Source organism: Cryptococcus depauperatus, chromosome 1 (genome assembly GCF_001720195.1).
Source record: "Cryptococcus depauperatus CBS 7841 chromosome 1, complete sequence".
NCBI lineage: Eukaryota > Fungi > Basidiomycota > Tremellomycetes > Tremellales > Cryptococcaceae > Cryptococcus > Cryptococcus depauperatus.
In genome coordinates, this window is record NC_089468.1 from 1,833,429 (window position 1) to 1,851,150 (window position 17,722).

Here is a 17,722-nt window from a genome sequence, read left to right on the forward strand (position 1 = left end):
CATGGTACATGGATACTTTGATAATGAATTAGTATACAAGAGCTCACTGGCTTATCTTCAAGATCAAATGCTAGACAGGCCATAAACAGCAAGCTTGAACATTTCATACCCTTCGCTGACCTCATAGTAGAAAAATTAATTTAGCGCTCGCAACCCAGGCATAGCAATAATCCTCAAGCAGAGTATGGTATGATACATATTTTTCTTTGCAAAGACTCTGAATTTTCCGAGTGGCAATTAACGATGGAGTGCCTATTGGAGACGTATTGGCTAGCATCAAGATGGGCTTGATAGGCCTTGAGGTATTCTTATCCTGTCGAATAGCCGATTGAAAGTCAAGGCTTTGATAGAAACCTCCGCGTGGAAAGCCGAAACTGGCTAGGTTATTGTTACATATATTACCCATCATTAATGCCTCAGAGCAGTCACATAGTCAATGAGTATCTTTCAAACGCTCGAACAACAAGAGTACCCATATCTTACGACAGATTGAATGCCTACTTCCATCTGAGATGTCTGGCGATAGACTTTGCAGACTACAAAGCAAGTTAGTCTTGAGGCTTAAAATCACTTGTATCAGACAGCCATTACTACAGTCAACATTCTGGTGGTTTGTGTTGAGCATTCCAACCCAACACATCTTGCTATCTTGGCAATAAGATTGGCCTGGCTGTGTCCAATACATCCTAATGAAGCCAATGTGAGCGATCCCGTCCGTTCCATTGCCGTTTCTAATGGCGTTTCAATTATGGTTTTTGCTAAAGAATATTTTAATAATCTTTGTAAATAAATACTTTTTAATTTTTCTATTCAATATATAAGTTCCAGTCCGACGGACATGAGGTGGAGGTCGCCTCCACATTAGGCAGACCTCCACCTCCACCTCCACCTCCACTCCTCTTTTAGGTGAAACATGGAAAAGAGAAAATGAATATATAAACAGATACAATTCCTTCTGATTTAGAATCATGTTTGTGTTACGATACTTAGCCAGTTTAAACAAGAATGCCCACTACCTTGCTCACCGGTATCACTGGCTTTGTAAGTCCAGTTTTTCGTCAGGTTAAGCTGGTCATTCATACTGAAGCCGGTCTGTAGTTGTCGGCCCATGTCGCCCTCATCTTCCTCGAGCGAGGATGGACAGTTCACGGAACCTTGCGTTCAGCGGCCAAGAAGGCAGACATAGAGGCAATCCCAGAGTACAAATCCTATATCAATTCTGGTAACTTGAAGCTCTTTGTCACTGGCCCCTTGGAGAATGGCGAGTATAGCGAAGCCATCAAGGGTGTCGATGCTGTCATCCATACTGCATCTCCGGTAGCCTTTAGTGAGGAGGAGTTTGAGAAGACTCATCTCGAACCGGCTCTCAAGGGTACACAAGGCGTGCTCAGGGCTGCCGCCAAGGAGAAGAGTGTCAAGTCTGTTGTTTATACTAGTACTTTTGGTGAATACTCATGCTCAGTGCTCCAAGACCCAGGTTGACAGATTGCAGGTGCTGTTGGAGATCATAAGTATCACCCTACTGAGCTTAAAGGTCGCACCATTACCGAAAAAGACTGGAATCCATACACCCTTGAAGAAATCAACGAGATAGCGGAGAAGGGTGAGTCTGGGTAAGTTGGAAGTCTTCATGCACAGGTAAAGTGGGCTGAACCATTTTGTTCTAGGAATCCCACGTTCCCTAACGGGTACTTGTTCTACAAGGCCGCCAAGAAGTATGCCGAGCTCTCTGCATGGGAGTGTCAAGAGGAAGCCAAAGCACAAGGTGTTGATTGGACGTTGGCAACCATGAATTGTGTCATGATATGGGGACCTCCCAGTGAGTGGTGTCTTCTTTATGCTGTGCCACAAAAGCCATACTGAAAGACACAGTCCACCCTCAAACTTCTTTGAGCAATGGCGGCATGTCTACAGAATTCTTGTGGAAGCTTGCTCAAGGTCAAGATAAGCCTATCATGAATACTCTTTATCCTTACTTTGTGGATGTGAGCCGCCTTTTTAGTGTTTGAGGAAAACAGCTAACACAGTTGCATATGTAGGTTCGTGATGCTGCCGAAGCTCACTATCAGGCTATCGTCCGTCATGCACAAGGACGTTTCATTATCTCAGCAGGCCGTGAGTCTTTTTGGCACTCGACGTCTTGATAATCAGTTGTAATGATATATATGTCTAGCCTTTGACTATCAAGAATTCGCTGATATGCTCCGTGAAATGTATCCCAACCAGAAGGATAGATTTGCTCTCGGTACTCCTGGTAAATATATGTACAAGGATCCAGGAGTATACAATCTCTCCAACGATGAAAGCAGAAACAAATTGGGTATCACTTGTGGGTTCAGGTCTTCTGAACCAAGTTAACAAGTGGACTGATCATGTTTAGACCGCTCCAAAGAAGAGACACTCAAAGATGCTTTCGACAGATTTTTTGCTCTTGAGGAGAAGGGATTGAACTGAAAGTGAAACCAGTTTGTGATGGGCTATATCGTCACTAGTATACGATGGCTCAAATATACTTGTATGTGAATATGAATCAGGCACTCTACTTGATCTAGAGAAAGCATTTGAACATCTTGTTGTTTCCTTCTATTGTTAAAGTTCTCTTTCTTGGTTCATTACTCGTAATCAATATCATTTCATGCTACTAAACTATTCATGATATATACTAGCAGGCCTGGCTACAACATAGTACGGATTATAGATGTCCAAAATAGCTGCAGCAGTTGATACATTGTCGATGTTTCCTTGTTTGTGACTTGAGAGAAAGCCATATCTTGCGGCCAGAATTTAGACAATAGACGAGCTAAATCTGACTATAAAGACATCTCAATGCGGGCCGCAGCATGTCTTTCCTATATACAGTACGACTCCCTCCGGTTCCCATCGTCAAAGAGGTGTCTCGGGCATTGAGGTATCTTGTTGAGCAGCAATGTCAGCAAACATGCGTTTGGCCAGCAATGTTATAATGTAAAGTGGTGAGATGAATGGAAATACAAGTCATGCTCATGAACTATCAAGACACTCTCGACTCTACAGAAAAGTCTTCAGCTTTCTCGTCTATCCCAGTTGACATCTTCTATACATTCTCAAGTCCATAAATACGGTATATAAACTATTCGTGTGCGGCGTGATAATATTCACGAAATTAATAGCAGTCGGTTGTTGATATAAGGGTGAGCCTAACCCAAAGCATATATGGTATCATAAGATAAGGGACCTCGAACAAGATATTAAAAAGCGATTAACAGCGCAATATTATAGTTCCCAAATGACTGGTCTATTTCGATTTGTCCTTTTGAGGAGAAAGAACGTGTTTAATCTGTAATGTCACAGTCAGATCTCGCTGAAAGCAGATACTCAGAGACATACCTTTGCGAAAAAGCTGCTCCTCTTCTTCTTTACTGACTTGTCATTCTTATCCTTAGCATGGGCAATCTCCGATCTGCTCTTCGCAGGGCTGTTGGCAGCTGAACCCGATCCAACAGCAGAAGCAACAGGGGTAGAAACAGTAGGATTGGCGGCGCCATTAGTTTTCACAGGGGTTGAAGGAGGCTCGGATGAAACAGTATTGTCTGAAGCGCCAATAGGACGACTGCTATGTGTTGTTGTGGCTCCAGTAGCCCCTACAGCCACAGGAGAGCCGGCAAGGGCAGAAGCGCTAGTGGTAACATCATGTCTATCCTCTTTCAGATTATTTTCCGGGGTATCAGGTGCTGCAGCCTTGTTTGCCTCTTTAATCTCCGTTTTCTCGTTTTCGATCTTTTCACCAGACATACTAGTAGGGTGAGATTCTTCTTCCAACCTGGCCTTCTTTGCGTCAACACCCGGCGCGCTGTCGATAGGTTTAGTACCAGCAGTGTCTGCCCCATTGTTTGATGTAAGGGACCTGTCCTTCTTGGGATCTTTGTCCGAAATAGTAGTGAAAACTGGAGGCGGAACAACTTGGTGGTTGAGAGCGGCCACCTCTGTCTGAGAGGGAATGTCATTGCTCTGCTTGTCGTTGAGGCCAGAAGGATGGTTCTCTGAGGAGATTGGAGGAAGAGAAGCTATATAGTTCGAACAGTTACTTGGTTGCGCGCCTACTATTACATCACTGGGAGACATACCCTTGGTAGCTTCTCCACCTGATAAAGTCACATCTGAAACACCACCGATGTTGTTTCCGTCATCTATAGTATGTTTGAGCTGTGAGACCTTCTCATCAAGAGCAGCCACAGCGGAAGCAGGCGGGACATCTTGGGGGGTAGTGGCGTCCGTAGCACCTTCAATCTTTTCAGCCTTGGAGATGTCAATACCCTCTGCTTTGGCTTCTTCAACGGTGAGCTATCAATTAACTTCAGCTTTCATCATATATAAACACCACAATCAATTCATCTTGAGGAAATACGCACAGGAGACCCATGGGTGAGATCAACACCGGTAGCCTTCTCTACCACAGCGGCAGCGCCACCTAAAATACCTCCAATGGAGGCAATTGCAGCCGCACCAATCTCTGCAGCTTTTTCAGAGATGCCTTGCCCTTCTTCGGTGGGGGCCTGCCCTATATTAGCCTTCTGAGCGACCTTCTCAATCTCTGCTGGCGTTACATCAGGTGCTATAACGGTGACGCTGCCAGTCTTGTCAGTGACGGATTCCTCGACAGGAACAGCAACTGCCACAGGTATAGGTCCAGGAGAGAGTGTGTCTTTTGGGATGCCATCTTGGGTTATGCCACTCTTGTCTGTGGCCTCCTTCGAACGATATGGAATAGTTGATGCTGTTGGCTGAGACTGGGATGTGGAAACTGCGCCAGTGCCCGTGGCTGTAGCTGTATTAATAGAATCTGGCACAGCAATCACGGCATCTTCCTTCTCGTCTTCAGGCTTTCTACCAAGACCGACGGCACCAGCAATAGCACCAATGATTCCGCCTCCAGTAACCGCTCCAGCAAAACTAGACTTTGAAGTCTCGTCTTCAACCTTTTCATCATCAAAAGCAGTCTTGGTCGTTGTTTCAACACTACGGGTGACAGGCTCGCCCAGCACTAAGCCGCTGGCCTCATTACCAGCACCTGCGGATCCGGGAGCTGCAGATGCGACAAGCACTTCAGGCTTAGTTTCCTGATTGCTGCCAGTTAAATGTCTGACATCCTCAACATCTTTGGCGGGAACGGATGTTTCCTTGGTGGGTGCTTCGTTGGTGGCGTCCCTGGAAAATGTGTCTTGAGCAAGAGCAGCAGAGGCAACTGCCGTCCCCACGATACCTACGGCTCCAGCACCGGCGATAGGCTCAGCAGATGACTTCTTTGGTGAGGATACATTCTCGGCTTCTTCGTCAGCAGAGGCATCAGGAGCAGTGTAAACATTGTTCATGTTGCCAGCAGCATCTACCAACCGTCAGCATGGTTCGTTGATTCCCGAGCTTCTTCCGCACAGTGCACTCGGGATAAAGGGATGCCTCTAAAGACAAAAACAAGTCTGATTTACCCCATTCCTTTGCCTCATCCTCTCTAACCTTCCATTCTCCATCCACAACATACTTGAATGACTGCTTTTCTCCATATGGCACAGGAATCTGGGCCATAAAACTGCCATTAGGCTGCTTGTGCAATGGTGTCGCTGTGGCGGACCAGTCATTGAAGCCACCTGCAACGCAGACCTGTCGTTGTGTCCAGGAAAAGGTGCAAAGGCGTCCGATAGGAATAGAAAACCACAATCAGTAACGGATACAATAAGTTGCCCAGGAATTTTTTCAACCCATGTTGACTCATCTCCAACCTTCTTATCGTACCAGCACTCACCGTCTGAGCCCCTACGCCCCAGGTGAGCGTCAAGAGGTGCTGTTTCGTCATGCTCCGTCTCTAATTTATTTTAAAATCAATCTCAAAGATAAACGTAGATACAAAATTGAAAAGTAAATAATTGAGAAGACCAAGCGTTAGTATCAGGTGCGGAAGTAATATTTACAACGAGTTCGGAATGACGTATCTTATCGTGTCCGGATCTGGCATCTTTTTCGTCTTGCATTATACAGAAATGGACAATATGTATATGCATAAAGTATTTTTTTCTATGACATTAAGTCATCCAGCTCTATTATGTGGGTCTATGAAGCTTTCTGCAGCTCGTATCGGGCACTAGGTTGGTTATAGACATTAGGAAGAGTGACTTGTACCAGCAACTGAGCTATCACTAGGAGCCTGGGTGTGTTTGAGAGGATGTAGGGTTAGCAGGTACAACGTGAGCCGTGGAGGGTGTGAGCATGAGATGGTCGAGTGCCAGAGTCGATTAGGACTGCGGCGTGGAGTCTTTGGTGTCGTGAGCTATCGCGCTCAGAGCTACTCGTATCTGCGCGATAGTAGGCCGATCTGCCGGGTCAGGCTGTTGACACCAGTTGTACAAGTCGGTGAACGGGTAGGGGACGACTTGAACCTCAAAGATCCTTGGGTTGTCGCACGAGTGCATCTGCCATATGGCGAATGCGACTGCGTAGATGTCGCTAGCTACATTGTGGTTGCTGGTGGGAGTACGAACTCTGCAACTGACGAGTTCAGGCGCGGTGATTGCCAGCGATGTACAATTAGATTCGAGATCACATATCACCGGTGGGTCTGAGAACAGCATGTTCCTGAGTAACACGTCGCAGTGCAAGATACCTAGGTCGTGGAGCGCCTGGAGACAGTCGAGCATTTGCCCAAGCCAATTGATCTTGTCATCTACCGTGCCACCACGGCATCTGCATACGTGGTCAAACATATCTTGAGGATACTTGGGGAATACGAGCTCGTAGTCTGAGGTGCGACCTAGCAATACTACCACTAAGGGGCTTGCAGAGGTGGCGTGGAGGTTCCGTATCTCGGTCGTGGATCGGGATGGCTTGACGAAATGAACCTCGTGGTCAGCTTTGATGACGGGAGATCCACGAGCTCAGGACAATGTGCTGGGATGGGAATTCCATCATCCACCTCTAGATCCTCATCCACGCAGGGATTAAGGACGAACTCCTTGTATGGGACCTCTTGGACAACATCTCCATCAAGCCGCAAGCTAACGTCGTACTTCGGTAGGTCCTCTAGTTGTCCGAGGACTCGACTCGATAGCGTCCCTGGCTTATGTGTCATGAAGACGTAGCAGTCCCTGTACCGAATCTCGCCCCAGTCCGAGCCATACTTGCAGTGCGTAGACTCCTTGAAGTATTGGAACTTGTTCTCGTACGCCATAAGACCGTTCGTTGTCAGATTTGATGGATTTGGACCCAGCACGTGAAGCTTGACTGTCGCGTTAAGATTGTTTGTCGTGACTCTTGGTCCCAAGACGGGTATACTCTTCGTTGTGAGTAGACCTAAATTAGAACGGATATATATTCGTGGTTTGTATCATAAAATGATACGAAAGAGAATATCAAGTCAGGCGAAAAGCACAAAGTAAATAAATAAATAAAAATAAATAAAAGTGGAGGCAGAAAAATCCATCATAAAGTATTAAAACAATTCTATTTCAATCTTTTTAATTCATATCCAATCCATAGAAAAAACATGTTGTCCCAAGACACTTCATCCTCCCTGCCTCCCCTCAAATCCTTCTCTCTCACTCACATTGTCTACGACCCAGCTCATCCACTGTCAGTCCCACTGACTCTCCTATCGCTCTCGCCCATATTTCTGTTCGTGTCGTACTTTACGCTGCTCATCTTCAATCGTCGCTTGACCATTCTTGTACTTGCAGGAGGACAGATAGCTAACGAGCTGCTTTCCTGGGGCCTCAAGAGATTACTCAAAGGGAAAAGGCCTTTCATTGACCATGCGGAGCTGGGAGCTGGCTATGGAATGCCCAGCAGCCACGCACAGGCAGCTGGGTTCCTGGCTGCTTGGGGCCTAGCATATAGCATCCTCCATAATGCTGGCAACGGCAGGCGTTTGCCTGCAACGACCATTCGACGATGGCGAAACGGCCTCTATATCTTTGCCCTTTTAACTTGGTCTGTCGGAGTGTCCTATTCTAGGTATGTCTCTCTTCCACCTTTTGCTGTTTCTCATGCTCATCCTCGCAGATACCACCTATGCTACCACACCTCTGTCCAAATCATTGCAGGATACCTTATCGGCGTTGTCTTTGGCTGCTTTCACTTTTACCTCACCCATTACCACCCTCGTCACTATCCCGTCTCACTTCCCGCCATGCTGTACAACACTGTCGAGCCCATCTGGCAAGCGCTCGGCGGCGTCGGAGGCTTTGATATTGGAGACGCTCCCGGTGGCTGGGGTGAATCTTGCATGCATCCAGATAGGACGGAGCCCCGCAAGACTCAGTAATAGCCACCTCATATCAAGATGTCCCGATCCCAGGCACCATGCCTCTTTCTGCCTCCACCTTTTGAGTTTATTTCCAACCACAGCAGTCTTTTGTGGCAGCTCTATTATGAGGATAAACTTGACAAATGGAGCAGTATAATGCCTGTAAGTAATTAAGGCTAAGCAGGAGATATGGCTGTACAGCTCTATGGGGTGTGGAAGGGTATATATAGACGACTCTAGCTATTAGGAAAAAAATTACTCTGATTGGGACAAAGTGTACAGCTTCAACCTCAACAATCAGGAACACAATGGCCCTCTTTCGGATGAGGATATTGAGTGGGTTGTACCTGCGTTATTGCATGGCTTGGTTCCGGGCTGATACGCTGATCGTAGCCGCGCTGTCTGCATTGGAGCTATGAAGAAGTACAGGAATTACGTTACTGCTAACGGTCATCCTCCTTCTGTACGTCTGTGGCAGGACGCAGACATGGGCTGACTGCATAGAGCGCTGACGCCACATAGATTCTTGCTCGTTTTGCTGTGGCCGAGGTTGGCAACTTTTCAATACCAAGGATATATCGCGCGCGCTACTGTGGAGTCAAAGCCTAATCCGGGTACAGGTTTCGACAAATCTGGCTGAGAAAAGGCCAAGTGGCAGGCTAAGAGCTATGCTAAGGAAGCTATCGCCCAAATTTGCTAATACTAGGTCTAGCCAGTCATATTGGATCGCCCAAATGATGTTGATGAACGCAATGGAAAAGTGAAACTGTGACAAATAACAATGCATTCCGTCACCACTGATGCAGTTCCAAACACTCATGATTATGCAATTACGACATTTGTCTGCTATCTTCTGGTCTGTTGTCCTTGCAACATTGGACTTTCTGGTCGTCTTCCAAAGCCTATCGCGCTTTTTGGTCTCTTCAGTTGGCTCGCTTGGACATCAGCATTACCTGGTCTCTTGTTTTTGTTGGATGGAAAGCTTCGTTGTACACCAGACGGGCCTTGTCCTTGTTTGAGAGGTAGAGGTCCTGCCGATGGCATAGGACGTGCTGAGCGGCTAGCTGATTTCTGTATTGGCCAGTCACTACATCGACACTCGACGGATGTTGTGTGGTGCTGGACATTATCGGCCTTGCATTCTGTGCTTGTGCTTGTTGACTTTTGGAGCTGGGGAAATGGACACCAGGGCCGATACCTGGTGGGGCTGTACCTCTTTGAGGCGATCAGGGATAGCCTCTTTGTGTAGGTGCCACAGGTATCGCAGGATTACCAGGCGCGGAAGAACCGCTGTTAGCATTTGAAAAGGGGAACGGAGAAAAGCTGGCGTCAGCGGTGGTTGAATCGGCCGCTGAGTTTATACGGGCTACGCGTTTCCTCTTAGAATGTCAGTTGGCGGTATTAGATTAATTATCAAGAACAAACTCGGCGCTTTTCTTCTGCTTCTCTTACTCCAGCTTTCTCTCCTCTAATATACTAACCCCTCATTAGTAAAGATGCCCCGTTGTGACACAGGCAAACACACGCCATCCTGTACCAATCCTACTTCTAATCTTGCCCGTTGATACCACTCTTTCTGAATTGATTGCGGGTTTATGGGACATAACCCTTCTCCAGCTTTCACCCTCCGACTGCCTTCTTCCTTGATGACCCAGATTCGTCTCCTTCAATACCTATACCAGTGCCAGGCTGAGTATCGCCTGTAAGGGGCTGAACGTAGATATCGTAGAGAGTATCAAGGTGCATCATACTCAAGAGGTCTTGCGAAGGGTGTATGGGTCGTATGGGAGGAACTGTTGTAACATTTGTGAGTGCGTTGAGCTTGCCATCAGCACAGAAGGACACACTATCCCATTGCGGCATGATCAACCTTGCCTTTCCTCTCTCTTTTAAATCCTCTCCCATTGTTTCGACCTTTGCCATTCTTTCAACCTCCCCATTTACGACTCCCCCGATATATTCATATGTTATAGCTTGACGATGCTTGCTGCTTTCTCCATTTTTGGGTGATATCCATATCGTTTTTCCAGATATAAGGCTGGATGTAGTCGGTGTTGGAGTTGTTGCGCTCCTAACACGAGTATCCTATTGTTTTGAGTCTCCACCTGTGTCATCTCCACGTAGTTGGTTTTTGAGGTTTGAGACGAAGCAGAAAGGATGAGAAAAAGATGAGAAAAGTGAGATAAAGAGTAGGAGATGAACATGACGTGTCCGGACACAGTAAACTAGAACTTCATTTGTCAAATTTGTTTCACTTGAACTCATTTCTCATTCAAATCTTCAACCACAATGTCTCTTTGTAATTCAGACTTACAGTTGCATGTTGTCTAGCGCTTACGACCTCATCCCATCCATAGCACTCCCATCTGCTTCTGTCGGTATCCTCCCGTACTGGCTATTGCTCACTTCTGTGGCTGGAACCTATAACGCGATTCAAAACTACTTTATCGTTTGGCAGAGCAAGGAAGTGTATGCTGGAAAGGCAGAAGAAAGTGAGCGCCTGATTTGCTGTATAAGTTTTGGCATGTGAAATGACGATTGGACAGTGACTTTGCTGGCTGGAAGGTTGTTTGGTTCGTGGACGATGCTGGCTAGTTTGGTCCGTGGCTTGGCTGCTTACAACATCCATGACCCTATGTAAGCCATCTGCGACGTCCGAAAGCAGCGTGCTGAGGTGTCTAGTGTGTACAAACTTGCCATTTGTACCTATGCTCTCGCGACATTCCATTACACCACTGAGCTGGTCGTTTTCAAATCTGTGAAGCCCAACCGCGCTTCTATCGGGCCTCTTGTCGTCGGGTGTATGTATGACCTAGCATGAACTAGAGCTAGCTAACGGCATTGACAGGGACAGGTTTGATCTGGACGCTCACCCAAAGAAATCATTATGCTCCTTAGACTTGTCTATTTAACCCGTATTATGGTACATGCAATAGGTAACGGGGTGATATGGTCTATAACTTGGCTTTGACACTGTCTCTCCTCCTATCCCAATTTTTTTTTCGGCTTCCTTGGGTTGCACGACAGGTTTGTATGACTGACAAGACTCCAAAATGAGCCTGAGAATACACTCCTGCTTTTGTCAGTTAAATTTTACAGCCACCACGGTGCCAACCTTGATAAGACCCCAGCTTCTCGAGGCAGCCTTGTGCCCTCCTTGGCTCTATATTCTACGGCCCTGCTAATGAGCTACTGCTGCTCACCAGCCTCGTCCATTAAACCCATATTGATCAGCTCTTTCCGAGTTCAGCGTCAAGCCAAACAGTGTCCCGCAGATGTTGAGGGTGGAGGATTCGGGATACCAGCACACAGTTGAACGAACTAGGAAGCGAGGCGCCGAATGTGAGCTATCGACAAGGTCAATTGCCAAAGTCCAGTGTTACACTCACCTCGCTCATGCACATGAAGCGTATCCCAGATGCCATGGTACAGTAGTCACAACGCAGAGCAAGAATCATGCCTCCAGCAAACACTAGCTGATACATGAGCAAGTGATCTACATCCACGATGCTCACCATGACCGCTGATGGCACCAACAGTAAGCAAGGGAAACGTGAGCAATCGCCACATCACAGGATCGTTGGGTCCAAAATCGCTCGTCCCGCCCTCCTCCATTCCACCTCTACCCTATCCAAAGCTTCATGGGATTCTTCCAAGAGACCTGGGACGATCCTGCTGTCGGGGTGAGTCGAGTGCAATCTGCCAGACACTCTGGACGAGACGAACCAGCTGCGAGCATATACGCATGGCGCTTGGCTGCTAGCTTACCAATATCGTGCCAGCCAAAAAAAACATGACTGCAATATCTTTAAACGTCAAGATATATTCAACAATAACTTATGAATGATGTCCATCGTCGTCTGGCTTCAAGATGACTCATAGCTGAACGGAATCAAAGCCACGTGGCACAGCGGTCATCGCCGACTTCTTCTGACAGATACTTCAACCAGCGGCGATCTCCGCCAGAACAAAGTTGATCTTCCGCACAGACCCTCCGTTGTAGAGACTGGGAGCGATTAGGGATTTGATTCCGCCATGGAGTATAAATCTTGTTTTTTTTCTTGTTTTTTTTTGGGGGGGGAACGGATAAAAAAGGATATAGAGAGGAGTATAGGGAGAGAGAAACTATGTATACAGAACGATAAATAAATAAATAAAAAGTCCAGCGGTTCTATGCATATATGTATGCATGTCCATAAACACAAAACGCCTCTTTCGGGATCTCTACGAGTTCCTAAAACGAATAGAAGAAAAGGGTACATTCAGTGGAAAGGGATTTGATCGTTGAGAAATCTTTTGAATTTTGATTTTGCATTTCCATCTTGTCGCGTATTTTGTCAAGTCGATGCGCCATTTCACTCGCTCAGTGGTATAGTCCGTGGCGTGGATAGACTGGATATCGCAACTGTTCCAATAGCACGATCCATTTTGTTGGGTGAATCTCTTCACATCGTTGGCCATTTGGAGGGAGGAACGACGTTGAAAGCGGAGGGTTCGATTGACGCGAAACGACGTGACGACTATCGCCAGAATGTCCTCAACAAATGATTTGCCTCTCTCACCTCGGCGGCCACGTACTCAACGGCCAGATACGGCCGCGTCTGGTATCAGTGAGGATGATTTGCCGCGCCAGCAATTCTTTCCTGAAGGCAGTAGTGATGAAGATGGCGAGGGAGAGGATGATGATAAGGATGACGATGTCTTTGCGTTTAGTCGGCCAGTGACAGCGGGACAACCCAGTGGACCGACGCTAGCAGGATACGGTACAGCACCAGTTGTAGCAAGACCTACTACTGCTAGGCCTGTCGGCGCGGAGGATGTCTCTGCGGATATCGGTACCAGTACCGGTCCTGGCACCTCGTCTTACGGTGTTACGCCGTTGCGTATCACATATCAGTCGGTCAATGTGAACAAAGACACCGTGCCTACGCCTACTGGTGTCATTGATATCGGCGGACATCTTCCAGAAAACAAGTATGACAGGGAGAATCCTCCTCCGTTTAGCGGAAAAAACAATCCCAACAATTCAAGCTTTGCGTTCGTTATGGGCGGACGAGGTCATTTAGGAAAACGACCCAGGACTGGACAGAGTTTTCTTGAAAAACTCCGGCGTCGAGAGGGACGAAAGCCATGGGAGACTAGTGTGACTATGACAAGAGGTCTCAATGTCGCGGACGATGAGTTTTCAATCTCGGATGCCACGTCGTATGCCGGTGGAAGCGAATATGACCAGTATTCAGTCACCGGTCGGCCACGAAACCACGACAAGAATGTAATGTCTGTATCTTATGTCTCAGAAGCCCAGGTCCCGAGCGACGGCGGCGATATAAACAAGACTTATACAAACAGAGGACTCAGCAGAGCAAGCATTGGTTTGACTGAGTTGACAGGCGAGATGACCGTTCCCGATGGCAAGACAACGTGGGGCAATGGAATGTTGGGAGCAAAGAGTGATGATCACAGTATGGCTGATATTGAGATGGATATGATTGATGAGGACAGTCCGTATCCTGAGGTGCGCGCATCTGTGTCAAATATCGACGATCTAGATATGCCTGGTGAGTAACGTCTTTGTCAGAAATTTTGCTGACTTGTTTCCAGCACTCACCATCCGGGCCTGGGTTTTGGGTTTGTTTTTTACTGTCCTTTCATCAGCATTTAATACCTACTTTCACTTTCGTACGCCTGCTCCTTACATCTCTCCTCTTATCGTCCAGTAAGTTAAGCCTTGTACATAACCTACTGATCATGTCCTAGGGTTGTTGCTTATCCAGTAGGCAAATTCTTTGCCTGGCTCCTTCCTATCAATACATACCGTCTACCCCGTTGGCTGGGTGGAATTGAATTCAGTTTAAATCCTGGTCCGTTCAACATTAAGGAACACACCATCATCGTCATGATGGCCAATGTTGCCATTGGACCCGCTTATGCCCTCTATGCCATTGTCTCAAGTGAATTGTATTACCACCATTCTTTTGGGTTCGGCTTTGCCATCATGTTCCTTTTCGCTACGCAGATGACTGGCTTCACTATGGCTGGAATCTGCAGACGATTTGTGGTTTGGCCAGCGTCCATGATTTGGCCAGCCAACTTGGTTGTCGCCACTAACTTGAACACTTTTCATGCAGAAGAAGACGGTTTTACTAGCGGGATGAGTAGGTTCAAATTTTTGATTCTCTGTGGATGTGGCGCTTTCGTATGGTATTTTTTCCCAGGTGAGCTTGGTGTTTCTTGTGGTAAGCGTACACTGACACTTGCAAAAGGTTTCCTTTTTACCGCTTTGTCTTACTTTTCATGGGTTTGTTGGATTGCACCAAACAACAACATCGTCAATGAACTTTTCGGCGTTTCTACGGGTCTAGGAATGAGTATATTGACATTTGATTGGACTCAAATCACCTGGATAGGAAACCCGCTTACCACTCCTTGGTGGGCTGAAGTAAACATTGGTCTCGGTTTTCTTTTATTTTACTGGATCCTTACTCCTATACTTTACTACAACAACGTCAGTCTTTACTACAGACTTCGGATTAGGATTGACATTATATTAGGTTTGGCAAACAGCATACCTCCCTATCAGTGTCATACAAGCGGCTGACCGCTTTGGATCGGCCTACAACATCTTCAACATTCTTACATTAGACATTACTCTCAACAAGACCGCTTACGCCGAGTACTCGCCAGTCTATTTGTCGGCATCCTTCTCGGTTACCTTTATGGTTGCTTTTGCGCTTTCAACAGCAATTATCGTCCATACAATCCTCTATCATGGACCGCGCATCTACCGGGCGATAATCAACGTTAAAACAGAGGTCGATGACATACATCTCAAACTAATGAAGATGTACCCCGAAGTCCCTGACTGGTGGTTCCTAGCTCTTTTTGTGTTTGTGTTTGTCATGGCTGTCATAGCTCTTGAAGTTTACCACACGGGGCTTCCAATATGGGGATATGTGATCAGTATCCTCTTGCCCTTTGTGTATGTCATACCAGCAGCGTTCATTTATGCCATGACGTCGCAACAAGTGGCGATCAATCTTTTGGCAGAACTGGTTCCCGGGTACATCTTCCAGGGTCAACCTCTTCCTGGCATGGTCAGTACTTTGCTACACTATTCAAAAAAAAGCTGACGATATGTAGATATTCAAAGTATTCTCCGTGCAGACTATTGTTGAAGCTTTATCATTTATTCAGGATCAAAAGCTCGGTCATTATATGAAGGTTCCTCCACGAGCCACCTTTATCGCTCAGCTTTCAGCTACAGGTGTGGCTTGTTTTGTACAGAGTGGAGTAAAAGAACTATTATTTCATATTGTCAAGGACATATGCCAAGCTGGGCAGAAGAGTTTGTTGACTTGTGCCTCGACCAAGACCTTCTTCACCTCCTCCATTATTTGGTAAGATCTTGACTCACCTAATATATGTCGCTGACGCTGCTTCTAGGGGTTTGATTGGTCCCCAACGACTTTTTAGCAAAGGTTCGTTGTATTATCCTCAAGTTTATGCTCTTTTATTAGGCGCGCTCTTGCCTATTCCTCTGTGGATCTGGGTCCGCAAATATCCTCGATCCATCTTTCGCAACATGAACTTCCCTGTCATGTTTAGCGGCGCGTTGGCCATCCCTCCTGCGAGTGGTATCAACTATGCCAGTTGGATCTTGACTGGATTCATCTTTCAATTTTGGCTTCGACGAAGAAGATTTGCATGGTGGTCCAAGGTAAGATGCGATTTGCTACTATGAACAGTTTCAAAACTGACTGTCTTCATTAGTACAATTATGTGCTCTCCGCTGCTTTGGACGTTGGGACTGCCATCTCAGCCATTGTTCTATTTCTATTTCTAGGTTTGCCTGGTGCGTCGTTGAATTGGTGGGGTACAAATGTACATAAAAAAAGTAAGATTGCTGCATATATTGCAGAGCGTGAGCTAACAATATGTAGCTGTTGATTGGAATGGAGATGGAGCAACTTTCAAGATTGCTCCTCCTGAAGGGTTTGGTCCGAACACTTGGAAGGTATAGCGACTGTTGTTGCAGTGAGGTAGTAAAAATGCGTGTAAGGCAATGGCACGCCATATAGTTTTTTTTTTCGGAGTATCATTCTATCATTTATATCTTTTATTCATCCTTGTTTCCGAGTAGACTTTTAGGGTTTATGCAGTAATGGGAATTGTACTCATTCTTTAAAAGAAAAAAACAATAGGATAATATTGTATAGAGTTGAATATACAAGTGTGAATGAAGGTTGGAATGTTCATGTTGACGTCAATAGTTGTGTCGCATAAAGTGTTGAGTAGAAAGAGTTGAAGCAAGCGTTCTGTCCTTTTATCACAATCGGTATCTGGCGCAGCTCAACGAACCATGGATGTTTTCTTGGATAGATGCTAGCAGCTGTTTGAAACTGCGTGTAAAATGGACTTGAATATCAACCACTGGCTGGTCGTCATCGTCGATGTCGCGCACATCGGATATTTGCAGGTCGATGCCGCAACGCCACACCATAAACATAAAAAGTATCGCAAGATCGACATTGCCATAAACAAAAAATCCCATCTCCGCACCGCGTAGAGCGAAAAGTCATTAGCCATTAGCAAATTTGTATACCGTTGTGGAGCGCTGTACCTGATATTAGCACAGAATATGCAGTAGTCATCGATAACTGTCAGCGCCAGCACGTGTCAGTCTCCCGTACTCCCAGCTCCAATCACGGCCGCCATACACCAAGCGGATCTCCAGCAGCGGACCCAACAACACAACAAGCTGAAACCAGACAATGCACACAAGACAGTCAATGATCAGACACAATACGCATACATTCCTTTCCGTCAATCATCTGGTACTGGGCATCTCCAATCTCGTTGCTCAAGCATAAACCAGTCGTAGAAAGATGAAAAAAGGTCAAAGCGCAAAGGGTTTACCAGGGGTAAGCTACAAGGTGTCAGCGATCAACACACTCAGATGGGTCCAACAACACTGTACTCACCACCACCGGCGTTATTGCTGTCGCCTTTCAAAGAGTGCTCAGGAACGGGGGCAGGAGCAGCGGCAACGAGAGCCGGAGCGATGAGGACGAGGACGGCGGTGAGGTAGGTGGTAAAAGACATGGCTGCTGGTTTGGCAAAGTCGTAAATAAGTCGAATAGGCAGTGGCGAGGGAAGAGGAAAAAAAATCGAAAAATGACGGCCTTTTATAGCCACCGATGAAGTGATTTTCGGTGTGAGAACACAAAATTGCCAAAGGACGTCCATGCGCCTACATGTTCCTGAGACAACCCTGAGCTTGCTTCTGGGAGATAACGAAGTTCGTGTGCCTTTTCTCGGCTGTTTCACGTCGAACTTTTTTTGGGCCGAAAAATCAAATTTGGGCCAAATGTTACCGATGGTGCGCCACCCATGAGCCATGATTACGTATGCAAACGAAATGCTCCAATGAACTGGTGGCGATTGCCCCCTCAC

At 46.5% G+C, this 17,722-nt stretch overlaps 9 protein-coding genes across 9 annotated transcripts; 4 read left to right on the forward strand and 5 right to left on the reverse strand.

Moving 5' to 3' along the window:
• Positions 1–1,005: 1,005 nt before the first annotated feature.
• On the forward strand, positions 1,006–2,454 carry L203_100698 (uncharacterized protein; the record flags this gene model as incomplete). Its single annotated transcript, XM_066210153.1, has 8 exons — positions 1,006–1,041; positions 1,099–1,444; positions 1,493–1,613; positions 1,668–1,819; positions 1,873–1,985; positions 2,040–2,115; positions 2,174–2,329; positions 2,381–2,454. The coding sequence occupies 8 exons, from the start codon at positions 1,006–1,008 to the stop codon at positions 2,452–2,454; spliced, it is 1,074 nt and encodes a 357-aa protein (XP_066066250.1).
• An 820-nt stretch (positions 2,455–3,274) lies between these two features.
• On the reverse strand, positions 3,275–5,827 carry L203_100699 (uncharacterized protein; the record flags this gene model as incomplete). Its single annotated transcript, XM_066210154.1, has 6 exons — positions 3,275–3,316; positions 3,367–4,043; positions 4,104–4,320; positions 4,389–5,362; positions 5,463–5,634; positions 5,777–5,827. The coding sequence occupies 6 exons, from the start codon at positions 5,825–5,827 to the stop codon at positions 3,275–3,277; spliced, it is 2,133 nt and encodes a 710-aa protein (XP_066066251.1).
• A 436-nt stretch (positions 5,828–6,263) lies between these two features.
• L203_100700 (uncharacterized protein) lies at positions 6,264–6,731 on the reverse strand (the record flags this gene model as incomplete). Its single annotated transcript, XM_066210155.1, has 1 exon — positions 6,264–6,731. One exon carries the CDS (start codon positions 6,729–6,731, stop codon positions 6,264–6,266), a length of 468 nt encoding a protein of 155 aa, XP_066066252.1.
• Positions 6,732–6,793: 62 nt separating this feature from the next.
• L203_100701 (uncharacterized protein) lies at positions 6,794–7,195 on the reverse strand (the record flags this gene model as incomplete). Its single annotated transcript, XM_066210156.1, has 1 exon — positions 6,794–7,195. One exon carries the CDS (start codon positions 7,193–7,195, stop codon positions 6,794–6,796), a length of 402 nt encoding a protein of 133 aa, XP_066066253.1.
• Positions 7,196–7,510: 315 nt separating this feature from the next.
• Positions 7,511–8,878, forward strand: L203_100702 (uncharacterized protein; the record flags this gene model as incomplete). The annotated part of the gene is made up of 5 exons (XM_066210157.1): positions 7,511–7,977; positions 8,026–8,237; positions 8,545–8,605; positions 8,663–8,732; positions 8,792–8,878. 5 exons carry the CDS (start codon positions 7,511–7,513, stop codon positions 8,876–8,878), a joined length of 897 nt encoding a protein of 298 aa, XP_066066254.1.
• Positions 8,879–9,495: 617 nt separating this feature from the next.
• Positions 9,496–10,192, reverse strand: L203_100703 (uncharacterized protein; the record flags this gene model as incomplete). Its single annotated transcript, XM_066210158.1, has 5 exons — positions 9,496–9,648; positions 9,695–9,745; positions 9,795–9,886; positions 9,943–10,062; positions 10,117–10,192. The coding sequence occupies 5 exons, from the start codon at positions 10,190–10,192 to the stop codon at positions 9,496–9,498; spliced, it is 492 nt and encodes a 163-aa protein (XP_066066255.1).
• A 366-nt stretch (positions 10,193–10,558) lies between these two features.
• Positions 10,559–11,167, forward strand: L203_100704 (uncharacterized protein; the record flags this gene model as incomplete). The annotated part of the gene is made up of 5 exons (XM_066210159.1): positions 10,559–10,568; positions 10,627–10,761; positions 10,816–10,906; positions 10,952–11,070; positions 11,118–11,167. The coding sequence occupies 5 exons, from the start codon at positions 10,559–10,561 to the stop codon at positions 11,165–11,167; spliced, it is 405 nt and encodes a 134-aa protein (XP_066066256.1).
• Positions 11,168–11,177: 10 nt separating this feature from the next.
• On the reverse strand, positions 11,178–11,884 carry L203_100705 (uncharacterized protein; the record flags this gene model as incomplete). The annotated part of the gene is made up of 6 exons (XM_066210160.1): positions 11,178–11,342; positions 11,385–11,425; positions 11,473–11,505; positions 11,592–11,616; positions 11,659–11,741; positions 11,785–11,884. The coding sequence occupies 6 exons, from the start codon at positions 11,882–11,884 to the stop codon at positions 11,178–11,180; spliced, it is 447 nt and encodes a 148-aa protein (XP_066066257.1).
• A 916-nt stretch (positions 11,885–12,800) lies between these two features.
• Positions 12,801–16,289, forward strand: L203_100706 (OPT family small oligopeptide transporter; the record flags this gene model as incomplete). The annotated part of the gene is made up of 9 exons (XM_066210161.1): positions 12,801–13,827; positions 13,871–13,985; positions 14,120–14,484; positions 14,533–14,774; positions 14,821–15,363; positions 15,410–15,666; positions 15,713–15,986; positions 16,040–16,163; positions 16,210–16,289. The coding sequence occupies 9 exons, from the start codon at positions 12,801–12,803 to the stop codon at positions 16,287–16,289; spliced, it is 3,027 nt and encodes a 1,008-aa protein (XP_066066258.1).
• Between the last annotated feature and the right edge of the window lie 1,433 nt (positions 16,290–17,722).